Source organism: Anopheles nili, chromosome 3, assembly GCF_943737925.1.
Source record: "Anopheles nili chromosome 3, idAnoNiliSN_F5_01, whole genome shotgun sequence".
Lineage (NCBI taxonomy): Eukaryota > Metazoa > Arthropoda > Insecta > Diptera > Culicidae > Anopheles > Anopheles nili.
This window is the reverse complement of record NC_071292.1, coordinates 18,459,633-18,483,106: the sequence shown is the minus strand read 5'-3', so window position 1 is coordinate 18,483,106 and position 23,474 is coordinate 18,459,633. Positions and strand designations below refer to the sequence as shown.

Genomic DNA, 23,474 nt, shown 5'->3' with positions numbered 1-23,474 from the left:
TTGATAGAGGGTGGTTTGTTGGAAGGGTGGTTTGTTGAAAACCAAAAATCAAAACGCGACCGTGCGAGCGCGAGAAGGAGACCTTCGGACGGTCAACACGATGGTCATAAATCAATTTCCCGCGGTTTATTTGTAAAATTCACTTTTCTTTGCGTGTTTTTTTTTCTAAGGGATTTTTTTTAAAATAACGATCTCATGAAAAATAACCCGAAGGAGTCTAGCTGCATAATTTACATCGAAACCGAAGCTGGTTCGTCAACAAATAGCTTATTTTAGTATTATTATTACCTTTAATGTTGAAAAGAACTACCGCTTTTAAACTACAAGCTGTTAAAACGCTCTCTCACTCAACCCTGCCACTTTCTAACGATGTTCGCAACACCTCCAAAAAGCGCCTCCACCACCCTTGAGTTAGTTTTCGATTTAATTACACCGACAAAATGACCAACCGGACCCCGTTCGGGGAGCGGTTCGCGGATCATAAAATAAGTACGCATATAAGCGACCGACCGCAGGGGGGAATGTGTAAGTGGAAGCAGTGCAACTGCATTCCAACTGCACCGGATGCAGCAGTCCTCATGCGTCAGCTCCTCTTCCCGTGGCGTGGGAAAAGCAAGATTGCACTCCACGAGCGCATTCCTTGCCGCAAGAGCGTTAGCGTGAGTGCGAGAGAATAAAAGAGAGGGATAGAGTGTGCAAAAAGACGCAAGTATAGACGATTTGCGTCAGTTTTAGCCTGGCTGTGAGCGAGCAGCTGATAAACCGCCGGTATCTTCATCGAAGCGAAGGAGCAGCACCAACTTAAGCTAAAATTCTATCAGCCTTTAATTTTGCCTACTGAGAACTATTTTACACGAGCGTTTGCAAGTGAATCTTTAGCACAATGCTGCTCACTGGGGCCATTCAAATTTTCTGCTTCGATTCATCGAAGTTCCCGGTTCAAAACGACGTCTTTGAGCGTCTATCCTGCGACACCTTTTTGCTTCCATTTCACCATACCACGAACGTCAAGGTCGGACACATCGAAGAGACCCACAATCGAATCAACTGGAAGGGTACGAACGATCCATTGCCGAAGCGAGGAGATTGGTTTCAAAAGCTGTACAAACATTGGTTAAAACCCTTCGCTTGCCTACGTCAAACAAACATAACATCCCCCCTTTTTCCTTAAGGGTTGGCAATAACAACAAATCGTACATTGTGCAAATATGATTTCCGTCCCTCGCACGATACGTCAAAAGAGCCCGGGAGACTATCATAAATCTTGTTCCTGCTATCGGGCACCTTTTACGATCGCGATCACGATTAAGCCCCGCTTAATCTCGAGCGGAAGAAAGCCCAATTCATGGGTGTGTATGGGCGCACAATAAACGAGCCTCCTCCTGGTGGGCTTTACCCAAAAGCTTTACACCCACTCCAAAAAACAAAAATTAAAATGGTCATGAAATAGACCGCCTCCACTGGACGCGTTGTTCAAAAAAACAACCCGCCATTTGAGTGTGAACGAACTGCGGTCTCTTTGGACGTTTCTCGATCGTCATCGTGGCCTACGGTTGCTTGCATATCGTTCGTTACACCAGCTGCAATAAGGGGGAGGGGGAGGAATGAAGAGTCTTGGGGAAAGGGTGGAGATGGTAGGCGACTCTTCTACCCCTATTTACCACCACCAGCGCGCACCTTCACCGACGCCAGAGATGGCCGTGAAAAGTTTGTTTGGAGTGGCGAAAAAGAAAATCGCCGAACGGAAAAAAAGGAGAGCAAAAAAAAGCCAACACGACAACGACGCACAAACACACACTCGCATGCACATACACACACACACACCCTCCATCGTACAGCTGCAATAGCAGAAGCATGAACAACGTCTACCGCCACCTTCGAATGCGTTTCTCACTCACTTGTGCTCACTTTCCAGCTCTCTCTCTTTCTCTCGCTCACTCTTGAACGGGTGGATTTGGGTGTTGCAACTGACGCGCCTCTACTGCTGGTGAGTTTTCACCCCTCTTCAGGTTGTTTCGTTTGCCCCCTCGATTGCCCAAAAGACCACACGGCGGCGGCGGCGGTGCTCAAAACCGAGCATTAAAGCGGGCGGTAAAAGTTTTGCAAACAAAATTTAAAAAAAAACCTTCCACACTCCCTTGGCGCTGCTGGAAGGCGTATCAGTGGAAGGACACGACGTCTCGCGCGTGAAACAAGCGTGGAATTCGTAGTTTAGAGCTATGAGCTTGGAAAAAAAAACCTGTGAATTACACGACATTTGCATCGTTATCAAAAAAAGACATTTGGGCGGAATTTTTCAAAGCCCTTTCCGGTGTTGAATTTATTGCGATTTTTTTGTCTGTCCTTCCACGTCCACATGCTTTGTAGAACGGGCTTGACAGATGTAGACAACAAACCGATCATAATTCTAAATTGCGCATGGAACGGCAGAAAAAAACCGCCACGATTTTCATCGGACAGCGTGTCATGGGAAAAATGAAGACATCGTGGTCGCTTACACACCACCCAGCGTGTAGTGAGGTACCGAAAGGGGCCTATTTTTCCCTCGCTAAATACAAACCCAACAATACGCACCTACGGTGACAAAGACGCACTTGGCACAAGTGGCTGACATCACCAGAGAACTAAACGCACGACACGCACTTGCAACGACACGAGGCTTGGGGAGTATCAACGCCACTTATATTTACGCTTGTGTCGGGTTCACCCTTCACTGCTTCACATGATCGGAAAGAGGGATGAAGCAAAAAAAAAATCGAACCAAAATGAAGTGAAGGAAAGACACAGCAAAAAAAAATCATGCGCCACAATTCAACCCTTACGTCCCATTGCCCTCGAGGGTGCCATCAGAAGGTGATGGGAAAATGGATGTAAAGTGCGCGAGGCAAGCAGCAAATACGCAGCAGCACTACTGTTTTGTTGCCCCGTTAACAGTTGGTTTGGGTTTGTTTTTCCCAAAAAACTTTACAAAGCCCAAACTTTGTAAGGGAATCTTGAAGTGAGCACACCACGGGATGGAACTCTTTTTAGGAAGAAACCCGGCGTTGCCTGGCGGGACAAAAGAAACGCTTCTCCACGGGCTCAAACGGCGCCGGAAACCGATGCTTTACCCGACGGGCGAGTAAAGAAAGGTTCGCCGGAAACAATTGGCAAGCGAGTGTGTCCTTGCAGGAGCTTCCGAGCGGCCCAAAATGTCACACCAATGTCGATGCCGTTCGGGAGGCGACAAACCCAGCTGGTGACACAAAAGTGATGCTCGTCTTCGATAGCCTCCAAAGTGCTGCTCGAGATTGGCTGCTGGAGGCGTTGCATTTGCCAGCGAAGTGGTTTCGATCTCGACTTTGGCACTTACACATCCACTCGCGTCTTGGGGTGGAGAAAACTAGGGTTCTAAATTGAGAATGCACGCTGCTGAGGGGTTGATCTTTCACGCGAATAGGACGTCTTCACATATAGCTAAAGGCGCGATATTGCACGCTTGTTGCTATCGAGCCGCACAAAGCGCAAGAACAGAGCCATGTGCATGATAATAGCACGCCAACAACACAAAGCGTTGCACATTCTTGCATTGCAATATCAGAAATTCTAGACCATTCACGAGCTGCATGAAGGAAGCGTCGTATGCAACTACGGCTTCAACGGAACTAAACTATAGGACGTCGGTTGGCCAGACACTTGGCAGACTGTCAGCTAGCGCTTATCGGAGGGAAACACACACTAAAAAAGATTCGTCACTCTTCCTTCTAATACCGCCTGAAACAACCCCTTCTAAAGGGTGGTTTGATAAGCTACAACAAAAGATTGCTCACAACACCGAGGAAGAGAAGTAAACCTATACAAAAGGGGGGGGGGGGGTTGGGAGATAGTTTCATGACCATCCCAACACCCCCCTCCCCCCCCTCTCCCACACTCCACCCACAACCCCCTCTTACCTTTCGTCTCGCGATCCAGAAAGCCCGCTCGCATTCCAGCTCCTGCTCGAACTCGCGCTCCTTCTGCCAGATCTTATCCAGCACGAGCGCATGCTCGTCCCGATTTTTCTCAGCCTCCGCCACGTGGATGTACGAGCGCCAGTTGCTCGAATTAAACCCCCAATGACACGTGCGAATCTCCTGCGGTTCGTGCTGATGGCACACGAACTTTTGCGGCGAGAACAACCCCCGGCACTCGGCACACTCGATGCACGTTGGCTCCTCGAAGCTGTACAGCTCGGGCAGGAACAAACCTTCACCCTTCCCGAAGCACCTGTGGTACACCCGGAAGGACCCGTTCATGACACCACCCCCACCGCCACCCTTCAGCCGGGGGCGCAACTCGTGCGCTTGGTGAAGCAACGAGCTGCAGAGCCGTTCCGCGTTTGTGCGCGTTATCAACCCGCAGGTTTTGGCCGTGTCCGGGATGATGTTGGCGCGCTTGAACTCCTGCAGCTGCTGGTCGGTGCAGTTGTACAGGTAGATCATTAGCTCCTGAATGCTGCGGTTGATCTGCTCCACGCTGAAGTCCATCAGGATGTTGTTGAAGATTTGTGGCAGGCAGAGGCGCGTTTCGCCACCCAACAGGAAGCACCCGATGCGTTTGCCTTCCAGCACCGTCATCTGTACGATCCCGCAGTCTGGATCGGGTGTGGTCATGATCGGTACACCTGGTACCGGTGGTCCAAGGGGTTGCTGCTGTTGTCTCGTTGGTGGTTGTGATTGAACAACACCAGCACCGTCCTCGTCACGGCCATGCTCGTGATGATGGGCGCCATGTTGTTGGGCGCCTCCACCGGAAGCGCCACTGGCATGTGGGAGATCCGGTGTCTCTGAGCGACCGACAACGATCGCACCTGCCTTGCTGGGGTGTACCAGTGAAAGGCCGGGTCCGTGCAGGCTGCGGGGTGCTTTGTCCTGGTACGTTTTCAGCACCGAGATGACGTGCGGTGGCACGTATTCCGTCATGTTTGCTTCCTAACGCACGCACGCACGCACGCACACACTCACGTAAACACACACGTAACCCAACGCACGCTTATAAACCTGCGTGCACGCACGAGCTCACTTTCGCTAGGCTTCTCTCACTACGTGAGGCCCACTTTTTTTTTTGCTCACCCCAAACACAACGCCGGCAGGGGGTTGCAAAAACAACGCGCACACGCACATGCACTAACACAACTGCGCAACACTCCCAACACACGCGGCCTCGCGCACGCACGCACGCACGCTCACTGCACGCGCCCTCCGAAATTCGATCACCAAAAACCCCCGCTTATTTGCACTCCACAATTCAGCTCACTCACTCACCGTGGCGTAGGCTCACGCTCACGTGCTCACACACTGCTCACGAACCACCGCGGCCACTCGCTTCTCGCTATAGCGCGCACTCGCGCGCTTTCTATCCTCGTTTCTCGCTTCACGCTCTCACGCGCTCCCCCGCACTGCATCCATACTCGCGGTTTTTTTTTTTCGGTTGCCTCTTCTTCTTTTCGCTTTTCCACACCAGGGGACACACACTCCCACGTACACCCTTTCCCCCACCACACCTTACGGCTACACAATATCGCCTTTTCCGTTGGGGCGAGCTCTTTCTCACGCTGAGCGATCACGCGTGGCTCACCATCGCTCACTTGGCTCACGGTGCGCCATCATCTCACGCCAGCCCCGGGCTCATTCGCGGTGGTGCGCATTCGCCAGCGTAATCTGCATATTCCGCGCGCTTAGTGCGTGTCTCCCGTGAGAGTAAGAGAGAGAGCGCGCGAATTGTGCGACTGAGAACGGTAGACAGCGCGATCAGCTCGATCGCACACCGCAGCAGCAGCAGCAGCCGCCGGTGCGCGTGAGGCAACCGAGTGCGGCATAATTTTGGCGAGCCATCTTTCTTTTCTCTCGATTCGCGCCTTCTATTTTTCTTCTTCTTCTTCGGTCGCTTTTCTTGCTTTTCTCCGCGCTCCTTCTTTTCACGCTTTCCTCCTCGCGCTGGCGGCGGCGCTCGCGTCGTTTGGCCACTAGCTTATTTTATTATTTTTATTTATTTGTTTGCCTTCTCGCAGCCTTATCTCTTCTCACCACCTCGCACACACACACACCTCTCCCGGCACACCCACCAGCGCCCCGGCTGCTGGACACGGCAATTTTCATTCGCCGCGCTTCCTCCTTTTGCGTGTGGGGCTCTGTCGCGTATTGCGCCCGGGCCGGATGAGGTTGATCTTGCTTTTCTGTTGCCTCCCAAGGATGTCGCGAAAATGCAACACGCACGCTGGATGCACTTAGAAACACACACACACGCACGCGGGCGCGCATACACACACACTCACTCGGTTTCGGCTGGAAAACCACGGGGGGAGAAAAAAAGGGGTGAGAAAAACATTAGCCACAGCGAAACGGAGAAACACATTTTACTAAAGTTGTGCACAGAAAAATACAAAAATCCTTGCAAAAACCCGCCCTGTGTTCTTTTTTCTGTCAAAATAGTCCACCTTCTTTTCAGTCCCAGAAAAAAAACCGCCACACGACGGCTTCGTTGCGGTTCTCCGCACCACACGCGCTCAAATTTTAGCAAATTCATTTCACCCGTGCTCCTCTTAGCGCTTAATTTTCGTGCAGCAACACACACGCACGCACCCGAGAGAGTAAAAAATGCGGTTTTATTTTTACAAAACTCAACCGTCGGATGTCCCTCTTTGCGTGGCGCACGGTTCATCATCACCGCAAGGAAGCCACGTTTTGTGACCGATTGTAATGCAAAAAAAACGGGCCGCCAAACACACTCACACGCGCACACACGCACAAACCGATACCGATACCGCATACTAGATCGGTTTATTGTTTTGACCGGTTTTTTTTGGCATGCTTTGATTTTGACAGCACCGTTTGAAGTAACTGCACGAGTCCGCCAAACAGACAGACGCATGGGAGAGAATCACCACGATTCGCATTTGTTTGAAATTTGTATGCGCTCTGTTCTCGATATGAAACCAGCGGAAGAGAACGGAAAATACGATCTGGACGTTCTGGATGCCTTTTGAGGTGAAAAAAAGCCCAAAAAAGACTCAAAATACCAGACATGAGGGTGCGGTTGTATACATCCCTTTGACCGCGGTCAGCGTCACGATAGGAATGCGAAAATAGAGCCACAAAACAATAATAACAACAACAACAAAAAGACAACCGTATTTTGCTAAAAAAAAAAAACCAAAGAGAATCTCTTCTCGCGCACACAACAATGAAGGAGGTAGCACCAGCAACCGCGTGCGCAATTGTGTGTTATGCCCGGGCGCTTCTTCTTCTTCTTCTGCTTTTTCTCGAGGGCCCTTCGTGCGAGAATCCGCCACCAACGTCACCGCGCGCATCCCCTTTCGCGCCAGCTCCAACCCGCCTCCTTCCACATCGTTCACTCGCGTGCACTTACGCAACTCGAGTTTTATTATAATCGTACACACCCCCCGCACGCTCTCCTCGACCACCTCAAACGTCCTGTCATGCTGTGCACATACACACACGCACACACACATACACCACACGTCTCCCACGTCTGCTGTCTGCTGCGCGGCAAAACCCCTTCCTTTTGCGCCCGCGTTCCCGACGACGCCAGGGGGAACGATGGTGGGCAAGAGGACAACGGTTGGTGGTGGAAGAGGGGGCAGAGAAGTGGTAGAGGGGAAAAAGGTTCCCTCGGAATCAGTCTGTCTGACTGTCTGACCCCTCGCGTACGCGCGCGCGCGCACTCTACCCGTCCACGGCCAACATATGCGTTCGCTGTGCTGCGCTATTGCCTTCTCGCTTTCGACCAGCGTTCTCTTTCTCGCTCACGCGCACGCGCCCGCGCGCTCTCCTTCACGCAAGCGAACTCGAGCGCGCGCGCCTGCATTTGACGGCTTTCTGTGTTCGCATCCGTCATCCGCCATCTCGCTCACTCGCACAGTGCGTAAGTGCACACACACGCACATCCCAACCTGTCTCCACGCGGCAATGGTTTCGCGTTTTCTATTCTTTTTTTTTTGCTTTGCTTCCTTCCTCCCATCGCACCTCTCGCTCTGACAAAGGGAACAAAATTGCCTCTAGCCGAAAATTGAACGCGCGCGCGCGCACATACAAACACACACACACGCACGTCGCTAGACCCGCGGTGCGAAATGACTCCGGGGAGTTCCCTCTCTTCACCCTGCTTCAGTGTCACTCCTTTACCAGCAGACCTCCACAGGGCTTTCCTAACCACCGCCAAAGGACACACAACTGCACAACTGTCCGCGAGCGACGTGTTGAGACGGGTGTTTCGCGCTCTTTCGCGCCAATCACCTCACTCGCTCGCGCGCGCACACACACACACAATACGCTCGGTTACACTTCAGCAGCAGACTCGCGCGAGACGTCGACGGATCGCGGAGGGTTTCCCTTTCCGTACACGGGGTTGAATTTTTCGGGGGAACACACACACACACACACGGTGCGCCGAATGCGCGGTGCATATGCCGTGTGAGAGAGTGAGAGAGCGAGAGATTTTTGGCCACCACGCGGACGTCTAGGCGAAGGGTAAGTGGTGGGTCTGGGTGTGAAGTTCGCGGAGCCTAACACAAGGAACAGCAGCCGATGGCGGGGTTTACTTTGCTTGCTTTGATCGTTTCTCTTTTCGTCACCATTGTTGTTGTTGTTGTTGCAAAACTTCTTCCCTGTCTTCTTCCTCCATGCGTCCCCACCAAAACCACCATCCGTGACCCTCGGGGGGTGGAGCACAATTCCCGACCGAAAACGTTTTTCCGTTTCCTGTTGCGACTTCGCAGCTCTCTCTCTCTCGCTCTCTCCTTCCAAACCCCGGCAGCATGGCATGCTCGCGAGGAGCAGAATTTTCCTTCCTAACACGCCAAAAAAAAGAAAACAAAACCGAGCAGGCTGGGCGGAAAAACGCGAAGAAAAGCAATGAAAAGCAACCTCCCAAAAACGCACCCCGGCGGAAAAGCGGTGGTCGAATTTTTCCTCCCTGCAACGCACACCACCACCTCGCAGCAGGACGGTTGCACTTGAGCGGCGGTTACCGCAAGGAGAAGAGGAGGGTAGGAGAGGAGAGGGCCAGAGAGAAGCAACAAAAAAAATACGTCTCTTTTCATTTTCACCCCGCCGCGAGAAGACGCGCGCGCGAGACGCGAATGCATATAAGAGCCAGTCGTACACGTGTGTATCCGTACGTGTGTGTGTGTATGCTGTGGTAAATTCATTTCGCGGCGACGACGGGCTGCTGCTGCGTTTGCCACCAAACCCTACCCCACCCAAAAAGAAAAAAAACCCACCCATCAACCACCTCCCGGCAGGGATGAATGTCGATTTTTGTTTTTCGCCAGACCCCGGGACCGCGTGTGCGTGTGTGTGTGTGTACGCAAGTATCTGCACCGTGCGCGCACACACACGCGCAATCGCTACACGTCTCGACGTCATCAGCGGCTTGTGCACCTAGACCATGGGGACGGGCAGGAAGGGGGAAGAAACACCCTGTGCAAAGGAGGCGCGGGCACTTTGGCGGATGTACGCGTGTGTGGGGTGCCTGTTTTTTTGTTTTGTTTTTCTTTTCGCCTCGCTCTCAATGTTTTCCCTGCCTCGGAATGACTCTCCCTCCCCGGAGCAACCCTTTCCAACTCCTCATCAACCAAAGCGCTCCAAACCCGTGGGGGCGGGGGGAGGGAGCGGCAAGATGCTGCACGTCCGCTTCCACCATCGATTGCACCCCCCCCCCCCCTCCTTCATTCAGTTTTTACATACGCGACAATCGCGCGAGACGACGATTTCGGCGGGTGCATTCTGAGCGGGGTTGCGATTCTGGGCAAAAACGCGCGCGCACACACACACACACAGACACACGACACGCGAGCCGCACTTTTCGCGGCCTGGCCTGGGACACGAACTCTTTTCGGCACTTATTCCCGCAACTTGCAACACAGTGTAGCTCACGCAAATAAAAAAAAAACGTGCGCTTTTGGGGCATAATATGCCGAACTTTTCTTTTCCCTCCTTGAGGTCCTTTTTGCCAGTGGGTCACGGTTTTCCGCAATCCTTACACCTTCTTTGGGGACAAAAATCACACAACACGGTGACACAGCCAACACACGGGCGACCCCCGCACGACGTGCATTCTCGCACACTTGGAGAAAATAATCAATAGAGCGCTTCGTTATCACGCAGGTAGGCCGATTCTCGTTTTGCACGCCCGGGTAAGGTGGAAAATGAAACTAGAAAAACCTTTGCAACAAGGGCAACAGAACGGGCTCAAGCTGGGGCGTAAGGATGAGGAGAAAACCATATTTCTTCCACCCTCTAATTCTTCCCCATTTCATCGCAAACGCACTTAGAATTTTTTTTCTTCAGTTTCACGTTAGTCGATTGCGACCTGCATGTGCACTACGTTCACTAGGATACTAGGTGCGTTGTTAGGACCCTTACGTGAGTCCACCGACGACATTAGGAGATCGATTGTAGGATACCCCGAGCCCGGTGGGTGTGGGAACTTCTTACAATACTTTACTCTACACAAAACACTTTACGCTATGAATGGGAGCTCGCGCAACGCACCTCCGCACGCAACGACGGTTCAACAAATATGGCGTTTGTTTTGACAGCTATCGCTACAGTGGGCTGCGCGAACGCGAACGTGCTACAGGCGGTGCTGCAAAAAACTGCACTACGTCATTTGTATGGTGGTGCTTTCGTTAGATAAATCTTTGACATCGTCCCAAAAGAAGTGCTCTGATAAAGTTATCATGGAGAGGTTGAGTCAATCGGAAATTTCAGATCAATTACCGTTTCTAAGCTTCACTGTAGCGAAGGAGAAACAACATAATGTAGGAAATTCATAACATTGTACTTCACGTTGCATTTTTCTTGCAGGTGCTCGTATCAGTTTTGAAAATCTGTCACGCTGACAGCAGCACTCTGCACAATGGGAAACAGTGAAGCTAAAATTTGTTGCAAATAAATTGAGTAAAATCTTAATTTTCCGAGGATTGAAATATACATTGATAATCGCATAAAAATATGTTAATCAATGCTGTAGAAGAACATTTAAATTCAGTCGTTCGAGAAAAGATTTGTTTAATTCAAAAGCAAATCGTTGGTTGATGTAAACGGTACTTAAGTCACAGGAAAAATGGGACATATCGTTATCCAGCCCAGTGAAAATAATGGGAACATAATGGTTAATTTGAAATTCTCGTTTTTTTCGTATCATTAAAACTCTTCAAATATAGCAAATATTTTAATCTGCAATCCACCTATTATAAGGCTTCTGAATAGTTTATAGTTCAATTTTGTCTAATGATTAGTTTAATATTAACCCTAGTGACAGTCTGAAATGCGTTGCTGGTTTCCGAATACTCCGATCAGTTATCACATCTGCATATCGCTCTCGGTGGCAATAGACATCGTTAGGAGACCAAAAGGCGCATGCAACACGATGAAAAAGAATTGTTAATACATTTTAATCTAAAGGTTACGGGGGAGCGAAAAGTATAACTATTTGACATAGGGAAATTGCAACTATTCGAGAGCAAGCCTATACTGCTCACTTAATCGTCATCAACGGTTTGTTCATGACCGCCTTCGAAAGACCAAGCGCAGAAAGGGATTTCTTGAGACGAGCATCCTTCGACCCAGCGCTCTTAACCGCTACCGGCATCATCAGATTCTCGTTTGCTATCTGCTTTCGCAGGTTTCGATAGAATTCAAGCACCTTCGTGTTGGCCCACACCTGCCTGAGATCAAAATCCAGCACCCGGATGCTTTCAAGGCTTTGGGCTCGACTTAGCGCCACATAAGCTTGGCCCGCTTCGAACACCTTCGAGAGCGACAGTTCCACGCAATCGAGCGTAAGACCTTGCGATTTGTGGATAGAAAACGCCCAAGCCAACTTCAACGGGAGCTGCGTGCGTGTCATCACCATGCCTGCGCCTGTCTTAACGGTCCACTTTTCACTCCGGACTAGCAGCTCGCGGTGCTTAAACTTCACCAGGGGCAAACCTTGCACAAAGTTCAACACAACGCCACGTGCTCCATTTACCAAGCCCTCGGCAATGTTGAAGTTTTTCAGCAGCATCACCTGAGCGCCGATTTTAAGCGTTAGCTTTGCCGGTGCTGGCACCAATTGGTCAAGCTGCTTCGTGCTGTAAGGATCGCTATCCTTTGCGTCGTATATTTTCTCCTCGCTTCGAAGGTTCTCCAGCTTCGCATGATTGATCGCGTCCACTTCGCTGGTATGCGAGCAGAGTTGCGTTGCAAGGATTCCCTCCGTTTCGATACGCTGACTTGCGGTCTTACGCAGCCGTTCGGTAATTTCGTCAGTCACGCGTCCAATTCGGATGCTGTTCAGAATCGACACAAATTCCTGGTCCCGCTGCCGGTGCACGATCCGCAGCTCGTACGACATCTGGATGCACTCGGGCCACACTTTCGACTCGAAGCAGAACCGCACACGGCCTCCACCATCCGCGCCCTGTGAGAATTGGCCACGCTGCGATCGATCCATAACCTTATTTACTGGGGGAAGTTGGAAGAAATCTCCACACAAAATTAGCTGAATCCCTCCGAAGGGTTTGTTGTTCTTGCGCACGTACCGCGCTACAGCCTCAATTTTCTACAAGAAAAACATGAAACAAATTAATTAGAATATACTGAGGTGTTCTTTTTCTCCCAAAAACTTACCTCGAAGTAGTCCGCATCGATCATGGAAACTTCATCAATGATCAATCTTTTGCATTTCCGCCACGCCTGAGCCGTGATCGGTCGGGATGCCTTTTCGTAGCAATTTTGTAGCGTCGCATCGCCACCACCGATGCCAGCGAACGAATGTAGGGTTGTGCCTCCTATCAGACAAGCGGCAACTCCGGTCGAAGCCGTTGCAACCGTACCATCGGGTGGAAGAGCAGCGATGATTTTCCGTAGCAGAAAACTTTTACCCGTTCCAGCAGATCCGGTGAAGAATATACTCCGACCCGACTGGCACACCGTTAAAATGTTCTGCTGTTCTTCATTCAGTTTAATTTCATCAATCCCTGCTGCTACATTATCTTTGGCAAGAGGCGATGGTGCGTACAGCTTCTTCGGCATTGGCCTATCCGTTCCATCCTTCAACGCATCATCCGACAGTCGTTTCCGTTTTGGCGGTGGTGAAGGAGTCGTGACGGAACCCCTGCCGATGGCCAGCTTGCGTGCACGGACTAATTCCGCCGTCGTTACTGGGCTAATTTCATCGTACTGGTTGAGGGATTTCCCAGCCGCCATAAGGGCACGTGCTTTCTTTAACGGTTCCTCTTTGCCAATCGCGGCTTTCGATGGTCCTCCGCCGCTGCTGGAGTTCGTGAGCTTCACGAAAATCACTTTCAGGAACTGAACCAGCAGCCCGGGCGGAGCGTTCGATAGGAATATGGTGCACTTTTCGTCGTTGAATTTAATACTCGCTTTTCCTTCGGCCATAAACTTCGAATGTACATTAACACTGCGCAGTTTTAGCTGGATCGGTGTTTGCTTGTCGGCGGTTACCTCGAGGAACATTTCTTTCAGGACATTCCGGGTGAGCCGGAGCGTGGCTTGTTTGTTGGCGAACTTACGCTGGGTCGTGCCTTGCTGGTTGCTCCACTCCAAATTCACGGCACAGGTTAACGTGGCATCGTTAGGGTCCATTGCCGTCGTAATCGTCGAAAAGGAGAATTATTTGACTTCACAACGTAAAATTAATAAATAAATGGGAGCCAAGAGAGAAAGGCGCGTGCGAGCGTGGCTTCCCTCCAAAAATTCGAAATTGACCTCATTTGTTTTGACGTTATTTGGCACAACAAGAAGTCATGTTGACAAACAGCTGTCAGCGTTATAGGAACCAAAACAATACCAGCAATTTATGGTAACAACGTTTGGTCAAACATAGGAAATTACACCCCATCGCAAAAACAATAAACCAAGTAAGGAAAATTAGACCCACAAATTAATGTAAAAAAAATGAAAATCAATTCAAAAATATATTATAGGAAACAAGTCGCTTATGAATGCACGTTGATTACTTCACTCAGCGCGAATGGCCAATGTCGACATCGACATTCAGGTCAGACAATTGCTGTTGAGAGCGGTAGTAGATACAGCGAACTATGATGAGAGAATTCATAGCAAAGAGAGAGACATCGATGAAATAACTTCCATGTGTCCAATTCAAGCTCGTTTCTCCTATTTCATAATACATGACGAAGAGAGCAGAACTTATGAGAGAGCAATTTGAGCTCAAACAATCGAGCTCTACACGGATCACGTTTCGTGGGCTACTGTTTAGACGAAGTCATTGTTTTTAACATTAGCTTATTGGATTTATACCACATTTGTTACTGATCAACGAAGCAACAAAAAATATTCTGCAATACTGCTTTTTTGCTTTTATGTGAGTATTTGATCATGTTAAAATAAATACATGCAGAATCAGTTATAAACTATAAGATCAACAAATAAATTTGACATAAATTTGAGAAAAAATGCATGAAATATGTAAAAAAATGTATATGATAATCATACGTAATTACGATTCCATTTTTAAAAACTTATAGCATCAAATGTATTGAAATTGCATCAAATGAAAAACATCCATAACGACGTATTATGGCATTAATATTCATGTTCAAAGTGACATTTTCGTTGTGGTCAATATGTGCTGATAATGTAAAACTGTGGAATATAGTTCAATGCCTTAATTTCACACTAGTTGCAGAGATATAACCTATTGCTATCAGGTCGTATACACATAAAAATCATACCCCAATCCCAGCTAAAACCAAATGTTCAATCAGCGGCCTGCAACTGATGCTGAGATGCAGCAGACGGAGCGAACGTCCAGTGGAAAACCTACCACGCTACTCTCACCAACCACCAACCAAAGAGATCAACAACGGCGAGAGCATAACGCGCCGTGAGATAGGACCCGCTCCCAAGCGTTACATTGGGGCTCCGGACCTCGTTCAGTTTGGGCTTGGCCTGCAGAGCGTTATTCGCTTCGAGTTAGCCGGATGGTGCGTACCGTTTCTCGGGTGTTTGCGTTTAAGTTGTACGATCACGTATCGTGTGGGCTCTGTGCGCCCGAGTGTGCGGATAGTTAAACCACTCGGTGCCCGCAACGGTTGCGGATTGTTTAACGGAGAAACCCCCCAAGCGAAAATTATAGGCACCAGCTGACACACGGGATAGTCGCGAGTGCAACCCTTCGAGAGTCGCGGTTAGCACCCTCGAGGGTTGATTCTCTGCGGAGAATCAAAACCATATAGCGCGCGTACGGCCCCCGGAAAAGAGTGTTGTTTCGCGATTTCAACGCACGAAAGTGTTCGATCCTCGGCCAGGTTGGGCAAAAGTTTCGGGAGGGAAAAAGAAATTTCATCATCTCCGGCGCGGTTCACGGGTGTGGTGTGCTGCTGGCGAATGACGAGAGAATGACGAAATCTTCCGCATCCCAAACGATCGGATTAATTTCCTGCTGAAAGGAATCGAGCAAAAAAAAAACGTGCGGAAGAGGCCACAGTTGCAAAAAGAGAGCAAGCGAGCATATTAAAAAAAAACCAACAAACAACCAGTGCTCGAAGACAACTAGCTAAGTGTGTGCGCGCGCGCGCGCGGTGGGCTTTTCTTTTTCGGTACCGTTTGGGGTGTGCAAAAAATAAAAGTTCTTTAACCGAAGCAAACGGAGAGAAGAGAGCGAGCGAAACCCCACGGGTAGTGCTGCAAGCAAACCGGAGTGCAAGTTCCGAAAAATAAAGCAAAAAAAAAACGGTGAAGGTTCGAAGAGCCAAAAAAAAAAGGGTCCCACACCCTGCACAATCGGTGATCGGCAGAAAGAGGGGGTGGTGTTTTCCTTTTAGTATCGCGTTCCTGTTTCGCGTGCAAAAATCCGCATCTCGCAGCCGCAACGGTCCGAAGAAGGAGCATCCTGGGGTGAGTGTTCTCGGGCAGGGAGAGAAGGGGGTGGTTGTGCCGTATACATTTTTAAGTTGTCCTTTTCCTTGCCATCTTCGCCCGGCCGTTTTGGTGGAGCTTATGTGGACCAGATAAGCCTCAGTGCGATCGCGAGGAGAATGAAAAATGGTCCGCCCTGTCCAGCGGTGTTGGCTTGAGTTCGTTAAACGATTGCTAATGCATTTATGCAACCCGCAAACGCACTCTCGCGCACATGCACCGTTATTAATCGTACGCCGCGCTCGCTGACGTCTGTTTAACCGTTCACCTTGGGATCATGCAAATGCAATGTCACACGAGTAAGGGGGGAGGGAGAGTAGACATTCCAAACCTACGGTCATTTTAACCCAAGTCATCATTGGCACCGGTCCATCGATCGTGCTCTCTAGCGGGCGCATAATTGATCGAGTGTGGTTTTCTTGTGAACGATAGGTTGCCAGTGAAGTGAGGAAGGGAGGAAGGGGTTGGTTAATGATCGGTGGACATTATTAATGATCCTTTATCATAAACCTCCTTGCGCGGGCCTGCTGGTCGAATGGTTCTGATTTGAAGGCTCGCACCGCTTGTTGGAAGTGTACTTTTGCTCCAAGTCAATTTGTTCGACGTCTTATCTTGACACGATCCTTGCGCGCTAGTTGCAACTCCTGTCGCACAAGTGGAGGCGTGGGGGGTGGAAGGAGGGGTGGGGAAACCAAACACGTTTCAATCGATCGCAAATGGTTCTAACTCAAATAGAGAAGAAGCAAAGAAACTTCATCCCGTCGGCAAAGGCTGCATGCATGTGCTTTTGTTTTGTTCTCTCGCGGCTCATTAGCGCACCATTAAAAGCCATTTATGTGTTCTCGCGCCTACGGTGGGTCCTTATTTTCCGGTTGGCCTCGCATCGTACGCATCGATCATGCAAATCAGTGGCCAATAGCCGGGCATTATCTAGGAGGTAAGAGAGCAAGCGAAAAAAAAAAATACGCAGTAAACCCATCCACACCTGGACCAAAAAGGGGCCACTGCTATCGGGCAGCCGATTCGCTTGTCAATCACGGCACGGTGTAGCGATAATGATACAGCCGTAATGGGGTATCGTGGGGCGAGCTTAACGTAACTGGCACCCCTTCGTGGGCGCAGGAGCCAATGTCCTTTCGGCAACAGCCCCCTTCGCCGACAAAAAAGCCCCCGAGTCCTGGGGTTCGGCCAGTCCAGCGACACCCAAAAGCGTGCCAACCTTGTAGTGCCTGTTCGCGCGAGCTTGCTTTTAGTCAATTCATGCATAATTTTTTGGTTCCATTTTTTCCCCTCCAGACGAACGGAGGAGCTCGGGCACGCGGGCTCCATCCACTGGGTTTTGCGTACAGATTTTTCGTACGCCGTTTCGTTGTACTTTTCCTTTTTTTTTCGTTCTCTCTCTCTCTCTCGCTCTCTTTACGCCACAAAATTGCCCAGTTTTCTCTTCACCCTTTGTTTTAGCACACACGAGCCCGAGGACAATAATCGCGCTGTTTCGCTCGCTCCGTTTCACCCAAAATGCGCTCCGTCGCAGCCAAGAACAAGAGACATCGACGATCGCACCAGCGACGAACCTCGGATGAGGCGCGAAAAAAAAAAACCAAAAATCTCAGACACACGCGAACTCTTACCCATGCTTTTTTTTTCTTCACTTCTTCTCTTCTATCGCTTTGCTCAAACCCCCCGGGGAAGGAAGTGCATTGAACCGCGGTTTTTCATCAGAATATTTGTCCGCTCTCGGTCGTATGCCTGCGAAGGGTTGTACCACCCCGTCTGGGATAACCTCTTTCCAGGGGCGGGCTTTTGGCTTTTCGCTCGAAACCGGACCGAATTGTTTCAAGGTTGAAGTCGTTTTCGGTTTTACAGCAATCGGAAGCAGCAGCAGAATCACAGTGAAACGAATGGGAGCGAGAGCAATCGCTTGAGGCCAACATTGGCTGCTCGAGATGGGGAAAAGGCAATGAACGCTCTAAAAGCGGCCGGTGTTTGCGCTTGATCGTGGTTTAGAACGCAGCTTGTAACCTGCCACACCCGCTCTATTCGTGTACTTGTAGTAGTTAAATTGGTTGTAAATTAAGACCCGGTGGCGGGTAACTTTCAAACGGCCACTTTCTCCTCCACCTTCCCCACGCGAGCTAGGTTGGGGTTCGTTTTAATTCCCAATAGTCTTCTAGCGAAGTCAGAAGCAAACAAAAAAAATCCCTGTCTCAGGTTCGTTAGGTTCTAGCAAGCAGCGAAATTGATGGCAACTTTATGGTTGCGGATGTTGTTGGACACGCCAAATAGCGAGAGAGAAAAAAAAGAGCAACATTATGACATCGAACCAACGTTTTACTTGAAGGAAAACGAATGCCTTTGTCGTGGGGGGCAGAAGCAAAAAAAAAACGCTTGCTTTCCCCTGGCAAGAAAAGCGTTTTTCTTCGGACGCGTTTGTTTCCGAACCATGTCGTTACGATACGGGGTACATTTTATCGTCATTAAAATGCCACCGAGCCCACAATCAAGTGCGGTGACTTAAATCATCGGCTAGCCTCACGGGGCTGGGAAAACCACTGCCCCGGGCGAGGGTAAAGGAACTCTCAATGTTTTATTGTGATAAAATGCTAAAATTCCTCTCCGCCCTCTTCCTAGCGAAGAGATTCTTGAACTCTGCTGTCTGTTTGTGTACGTGCTTATGTTTGTGTAGTTTTGTTTCATTTTTTTTCCCACTCATTTTCGACTATCTACTAGAAACACATTTCATTTAAAGGTTAGTTTTCATCCGGGGTATCTAAATTAACACGACCACCGAACAAGCGGCCCCATTACACGGCGCTATTGCATTGCTTCATTCGTTCGCAGGCTTGCCTTGATCGTTCTGCTTGTGTGTATTTTTTTTCTTTCTTTTTTTTATCCGTTCGAATGTCATGGCAACGCCAAATTAAGGAACCCATTTAGCACGCTTGCCTATCCGGCGTGTTATCTTAATTTTCGCGTGTTGTTTCGTCTAATCAGGCCTGCTCTAGTTCTGAAAGCTGCTGGCGCTTTCTTGCGTCCGGATTCTGATGAGATGGGTCTCGTGTTTGCTCTTTCGACTTAATGGGTTTGTTTTGGGACGATGCTAGTTGGTGATATTTCTCCTGGCTGGTTTGTTTTTTCACGTTGAGACACCTTACAGTTTAAAATATTTCGATTGTCATTTTTAAAAAGTATGAATTAACATATAAATTTGAGTTAATATTGTCAGCAAAATTTTACTTTCAAATAATGTATATATTCAGTTCTAGGTGAAAAGAAAATCACTGCATGTACATTTCATTTAAGATGTTTAAATTTTATAAAAAAATTGACACATTGAGGATATTATGCTACATGTATTACAAAACTACACCCAAATATACTAGCTTATAAAAATGCGCATACAAAATATGATAGCAACAAATCGCTTACTTCCAGCTTAGAACCAGCTGCATAAAATGCCCTCGCCGTGTAACCCTTAAGATTCCGACGCGGGTCAATGCACTCTGCAACACCCGCCTCACCTTTCCGCTTGCCGAGGGTTCTCTTTTCCCAATTCAAAAATTACAACCACAAAAAAAAGTGCAACGTTCGTGCTCCGAGGTTCGAGGCTAATGCTCTGCATGCCCTCCAGAGCCGATGGGAGAGAACACGACTTGTGCCTCTTCCCAACTCCTTCCCCAGCGCGTAGTAATATTTTCTCGCCCTCTCCACCAACGCACCTTCGTTGCCCTCCACCCGCACAGAGGGCTGGAACTCTTCATTTTCCAAATTCGATAATTACTAAACAACCTGGCGAGAAAAAAAAACCCTCAGCCAGTGGGGCTCGCCGGCGGCACCGATTGCGCTCGTAACGCATTTTTCCCTCACATTTCCCTTGCGTTACCACTCCCCCCCCCCGCCCCCCTTACACAAACCCAACGGGCGGTGGTGCCGGAATTTTGCACCCTAATGATGATCACTTCTCGCACCCTCGCTCTCACCTCCCTCGTCACACGCGTTACGCCACCGTCACATTGCGTTGGCCTCGCGCAAGGCCGGGAAGTCGTGGAAAAAGGGGGTTGGGGGTTTGGAAGGTTGCGTACGATCGTGGCGCAAAAGCCCTTTAAAAGTCGTGCCACCAAGGTACCGTTCTTCTCCAGCGTGGCGTGCTCTAACCGTTCTGTTGGTGCATTGGAGAGAATGAGAAACAAGACGTGAGGGTGAACCGATGCTGCTGCAATTATGGTGCAGGGAAAACAAATTTCCAACCCCCCCCCCCACCTAGATTCAGGTGTGCAGCGTGCGGGTGGAGGTGGGAAAAAAGGGCGCTTCGGGGCTGCCCTTCGTGATGGAGCAGCTTTCGTGGCCAAGTCTTCGGTTCCTTGCGGTGCCCTCTCAAGGTCGTCGAGGTGGGTGCGTTAAACGAGCACACACAAGGGTGGGCTGCTTCCTTTTCTTCTTCTTCTTCATCGCACCGATCCCTTCGCTTTTCCCGTTGCTTTACAACAACCGTGTGTACCCCGCTGGCGGATGTTTGATTAGTTGTCGAACGATAATGGGACCCCGTCGTGCGCCGGATGCACTAATGCACGCAGCGGGCTAGCGAAAAAAAACACAAAAACACGCACATTGTTTTGCATTTTGTTGTGGTGGCATGGCTTTTTTTGAGGTAGACAAGCTCGCCCACACTACCTGACGATCGTGTGTTGTTACACGGCACGGCAGGCGTTTTGCAAACCGACTGATAATGGTCACCGCAAAACACACGGCACGTCATTTTGGGGGTTTGTTAAGTCAGGTGCGGGATGATGTAATAAGCGGCTCATTTCCGGTTGAAGCTGACGGGAAATGGACGATAAGAAGTTATCTTTTTTTTACCTTCACAAGCGAACTCCACCAAAAGGAAGTTCAAGTAGTAAAATGAAACCGAAACAGCTAGCTATCGCGTCAAGTCACATCAAACCGATGTTTTAAAACATGTTTTTTTTTCGAGAAAAACAAATATTATAAAAAAAACCGCTCTTTCAGTTGTTCAAAACCGACCCCCAGTAAATGGCGCTCGCATTCATCCCTTCCGGTCGCAAAGTTACGCAACCGGAATGATCGTTCGACCTTCGAGCTGGAGTTTCCAGTTCGCCGAAGGACGGAAATTGAATCCCAGGAAAATAAAAAAGCCCCCGCTCGTCCTTGAGACGGCTAAGAAGCAGCAACGGCGTCTCCCCCGTTTAGGGCCACCCTCAAGCCACCCCTTGGGCTTAATTAAAGCACAATAATATCACCCCTCCACCCTGCGTCGTAAATGTCACCCTCCCGCGTGAGTACACACCCGCGAACGAAAGGTTATAACAATTGTGCGTAAATAAAAATCACACTTACGGCGGCGGGTTGGTGCGATTTTATTGTGTTTGTTTTACGGTCCAGCAAGCGAGCGACTCATTTGCCCTTTTACGGTGCCATTGGCTAGCAATGGCTTTATCGGGCAGAGTGACAAGGTGCGATTGTTGGTTTAAAAAAAAAATAACCCGACCCCGGGTGGGTTTGATTCCGTTTTTTTTTCACCTCTTCTGCCAGTTAGCGATAAGGTCTGAATTTAGCGGAAAATGACCGAATCCGGCTTCTAATCAAAATGAACGTCTCCATTCCATCGGTTGATCTTGTCGAAGAAATCTCCACCTCATTATGAGCGCCCAAAATGATATCTCCCGCACGGCCTGTAGCCCATAAATATGCCATCTAAAAAGCAAACAAAAAAAAAAACATGCGAAAAGAACACACAATCGCAGAACGGAAAAAGCTTGCACACATTCGCCCAACCGGCACAGGTGCACAAATTTGGATGGTGGCGGAAAACCGAAGGAGATCCCTTCCGTAGATCGCTATCTGTCGTCGATGTCCTCAGCGCGGTTAGGGAAGCCGTTAGAATTTTTCGGACCGATGGCGTTTGATTTATCTTCCACGGGTGGGGATCCGTATCTGCGCAATCTTCGAGCTCGCTGATAATCCTTACTCAGGAGGGGGCGCGCAAGTTTATCCCCAATCGGCTCATTAATCGGCGTTCGAGAGCGTGCCTTTTTTTCTCCTTCGAAAGAGAAGAACCTTATCCGTTCTCTGGGGGTCCGGTTTCGTACACGACCAAAACCACGTTCGAGGCTATTAAGATTTCCGGAAGAAGTTGTTTGTTACGGCGATGTTGGTTGGGGTTTTTTTCCTTGTTCTTGCTGTTGTTCGACCCCCAAACGCCAAACATCTGAGAACTTAATCTGGATTCCTTCACGTTCCCGTTAGGTTCGCGATCGGCGGACGTAATAAAGAAGCGTGTATTTTTTTTTTGTTTGCTTCTTGCCGTTCACACAGATCGATCTCCAGATCTCAGGTCTCAGGTCGAATTTTCGGCTTTCCCTGATATTTATCGGCCGTGTAATTTATCGGCCACTCGGAGACCCCTAGAACCGTTCGTTGCCATCGGCTTCGTTCTGGATGCAAATTTGTACCGTCATCAATCGTCATTGGCGGTTTCGCCAAATAGGCGTGTGCAGGATGAAATTATTAATAATCGCTTGTTTTTTTTTTGTTACTCAATTTTTCTGCCCACTCCACACACCAACCGGCTAGCCGGGTGTTTGGTTGTCCAGCTGTGGGATGGGAAGAGGTTTCCTTAAAACCACCGTTAGCGCATTGAGGAACCTCTGGAGCGAGTGTCTGGACGCAGCTGCACCCTAATGACGGTCCCGCGGTCGTGGTCTCTAGCGGTGTAACGGTGGTAGTTGTAAGCCGTCTAGGCGAGTCGTCGCGATCAACCCGTCGGTGGTTGTCCGTCCCACAGACCCGCTAGCTGGGGTTTGGTGGGAAAAAGAAAACCCTCGCCAACGCGATCGCCACGAAAACGAGCGCGAAGCGTGGAGCAAAGGGAGTTCGGTTTCATTTACCCTGGGAGCTGTGGGGTCGCAATGAGTGGAAGCGATCGCCCTGTTTTTCTCCCCTTTAGCGAAGGGGACGCGCGCAAGCAACAAGAACAAGACCAACAAAAGGTTCTGGATAAAGTGATAGTTTCCGGAGAAGATCCACCGGCGAAATAAACGTATCACTGTGGGGATGAGTGAGGCAAAGGGCACAAAAGGCAAAAAAGGGCCCGACGCGCCTTAAACATGGGGTCTGATTTTTAACGGGACCATTTTGAGGGCTAGAAGAAGGATTAAGCTGGCCAGTGGTTCGCGATCTAACGCCATCACAACCGAGAACGAATGACCAGTGACCAGGGTGCCCTTTTTTTTGGGGGGGAGAACCTTTCTTTCTGGAATTGAAGCTGTTTTTTTAACGATCATGTTCCAAGCAGCAACACGGTCATGTTCCTCACCAAATAAACTCACCCGTGAGCTCGGTCCTAACCTAATTGTACTACTATTAATGTACAGCAAGCAAGAAAGAGGCTTTGGAGAAATGGCCACTCGTCGAAGAAAAAGGGGAGCCAAAACTCGCACACTAGCTGTTGGCATCCAAAGACGAGAAGATCGAGCTCGATCACAATCGCAAAATCGAACAAGATCTCCACGACACACTTTACGG

The 23,474-nt window shown here is 49.4% G+C and overlaps 2 protein-coding genes across 2 annotated transcripts; both read right to left on the bottom strand.

Moving 5' to 3' along the window:
• Positions 1 to 3,805: 3,805 nt before the first annotated feature.
• Positions 3,806 to 10,551, bottom strand: LOC128723828 (ski oncogene-like). The gene is made up of 3 exons (XM_053817594.1): positions 10,476 to 10,551; positions 3,933 to 6,302; positions 3,806 to 3,832 (listed from the first exon to the last, which is right to left on the bottom strand). Exons 2-3 carry the CDS (start codon positions 4,938 to 4,940, stop codon positions 3,806 to 3,808), a joined length of 1,035 nt encoding a protein of 344 aa, XP_053673569.1. The 5' UTR covers positions 4,941 to 6,302; positions 10,476 to 10,551.
• An 853-nt stretch (positions 10,552 to 11,404) lies between these two features.
• Positions 11,405 to 13,634, bottom strand: LOC128727731 (ATP-dependent DNA helicase PIF1). The gene is made up of 2 exons (XM_053821669.1): positions 12,657 to 13,634; positions 11,405 to 12,588 (listed from the first exon to the last, which is right to left on the bottom strand). The coding sequence occupies exons 1-2, from the start codon at positions 13,632 to 13,634 to the stop codon at positions 11,521 to 11,523; spliced, it is 2,046 nt and encodes a 681-aa protein (XP_053677644.1). The 3' UTR covers positions 11,405 to 11,520.
• Positions 13,635 to 23,474: the final 9,840 nt, after the last annotated feature.

Bases quoted from the DNA above. Each gene is read 5' to 3' on its own strand.
- LOC128723828 (XM_053817594.1), bottom strand. From the start codon at position 4,940: ATGACGGAATACGTGCCACCGCACGTCATCTCGGTGCTGAAAACGTAC. The intron at 3,833-3,932 runs GTAAGAGGGGGT...CCTTTTGTATAG, and splicing joins TCTGGATCGCGAGACGAAAG to GTTTACTTCTCTTCCTCGGT.
- LOC128727731 (XM_053821669.1), bottom strand. From the start codon at position 13,634: ATGGACCCTAACGATGCCACGTTAACCTGTGCCGTGAATTTGGAGTGG. The intron at 12,589-12,656 runs GTAAGTTTTTGG...TTTTTCTTGTAG, and splicing joins TCGATGCGGACTACTTCGAG to AAAATTGAGGCTGTAGCGCG.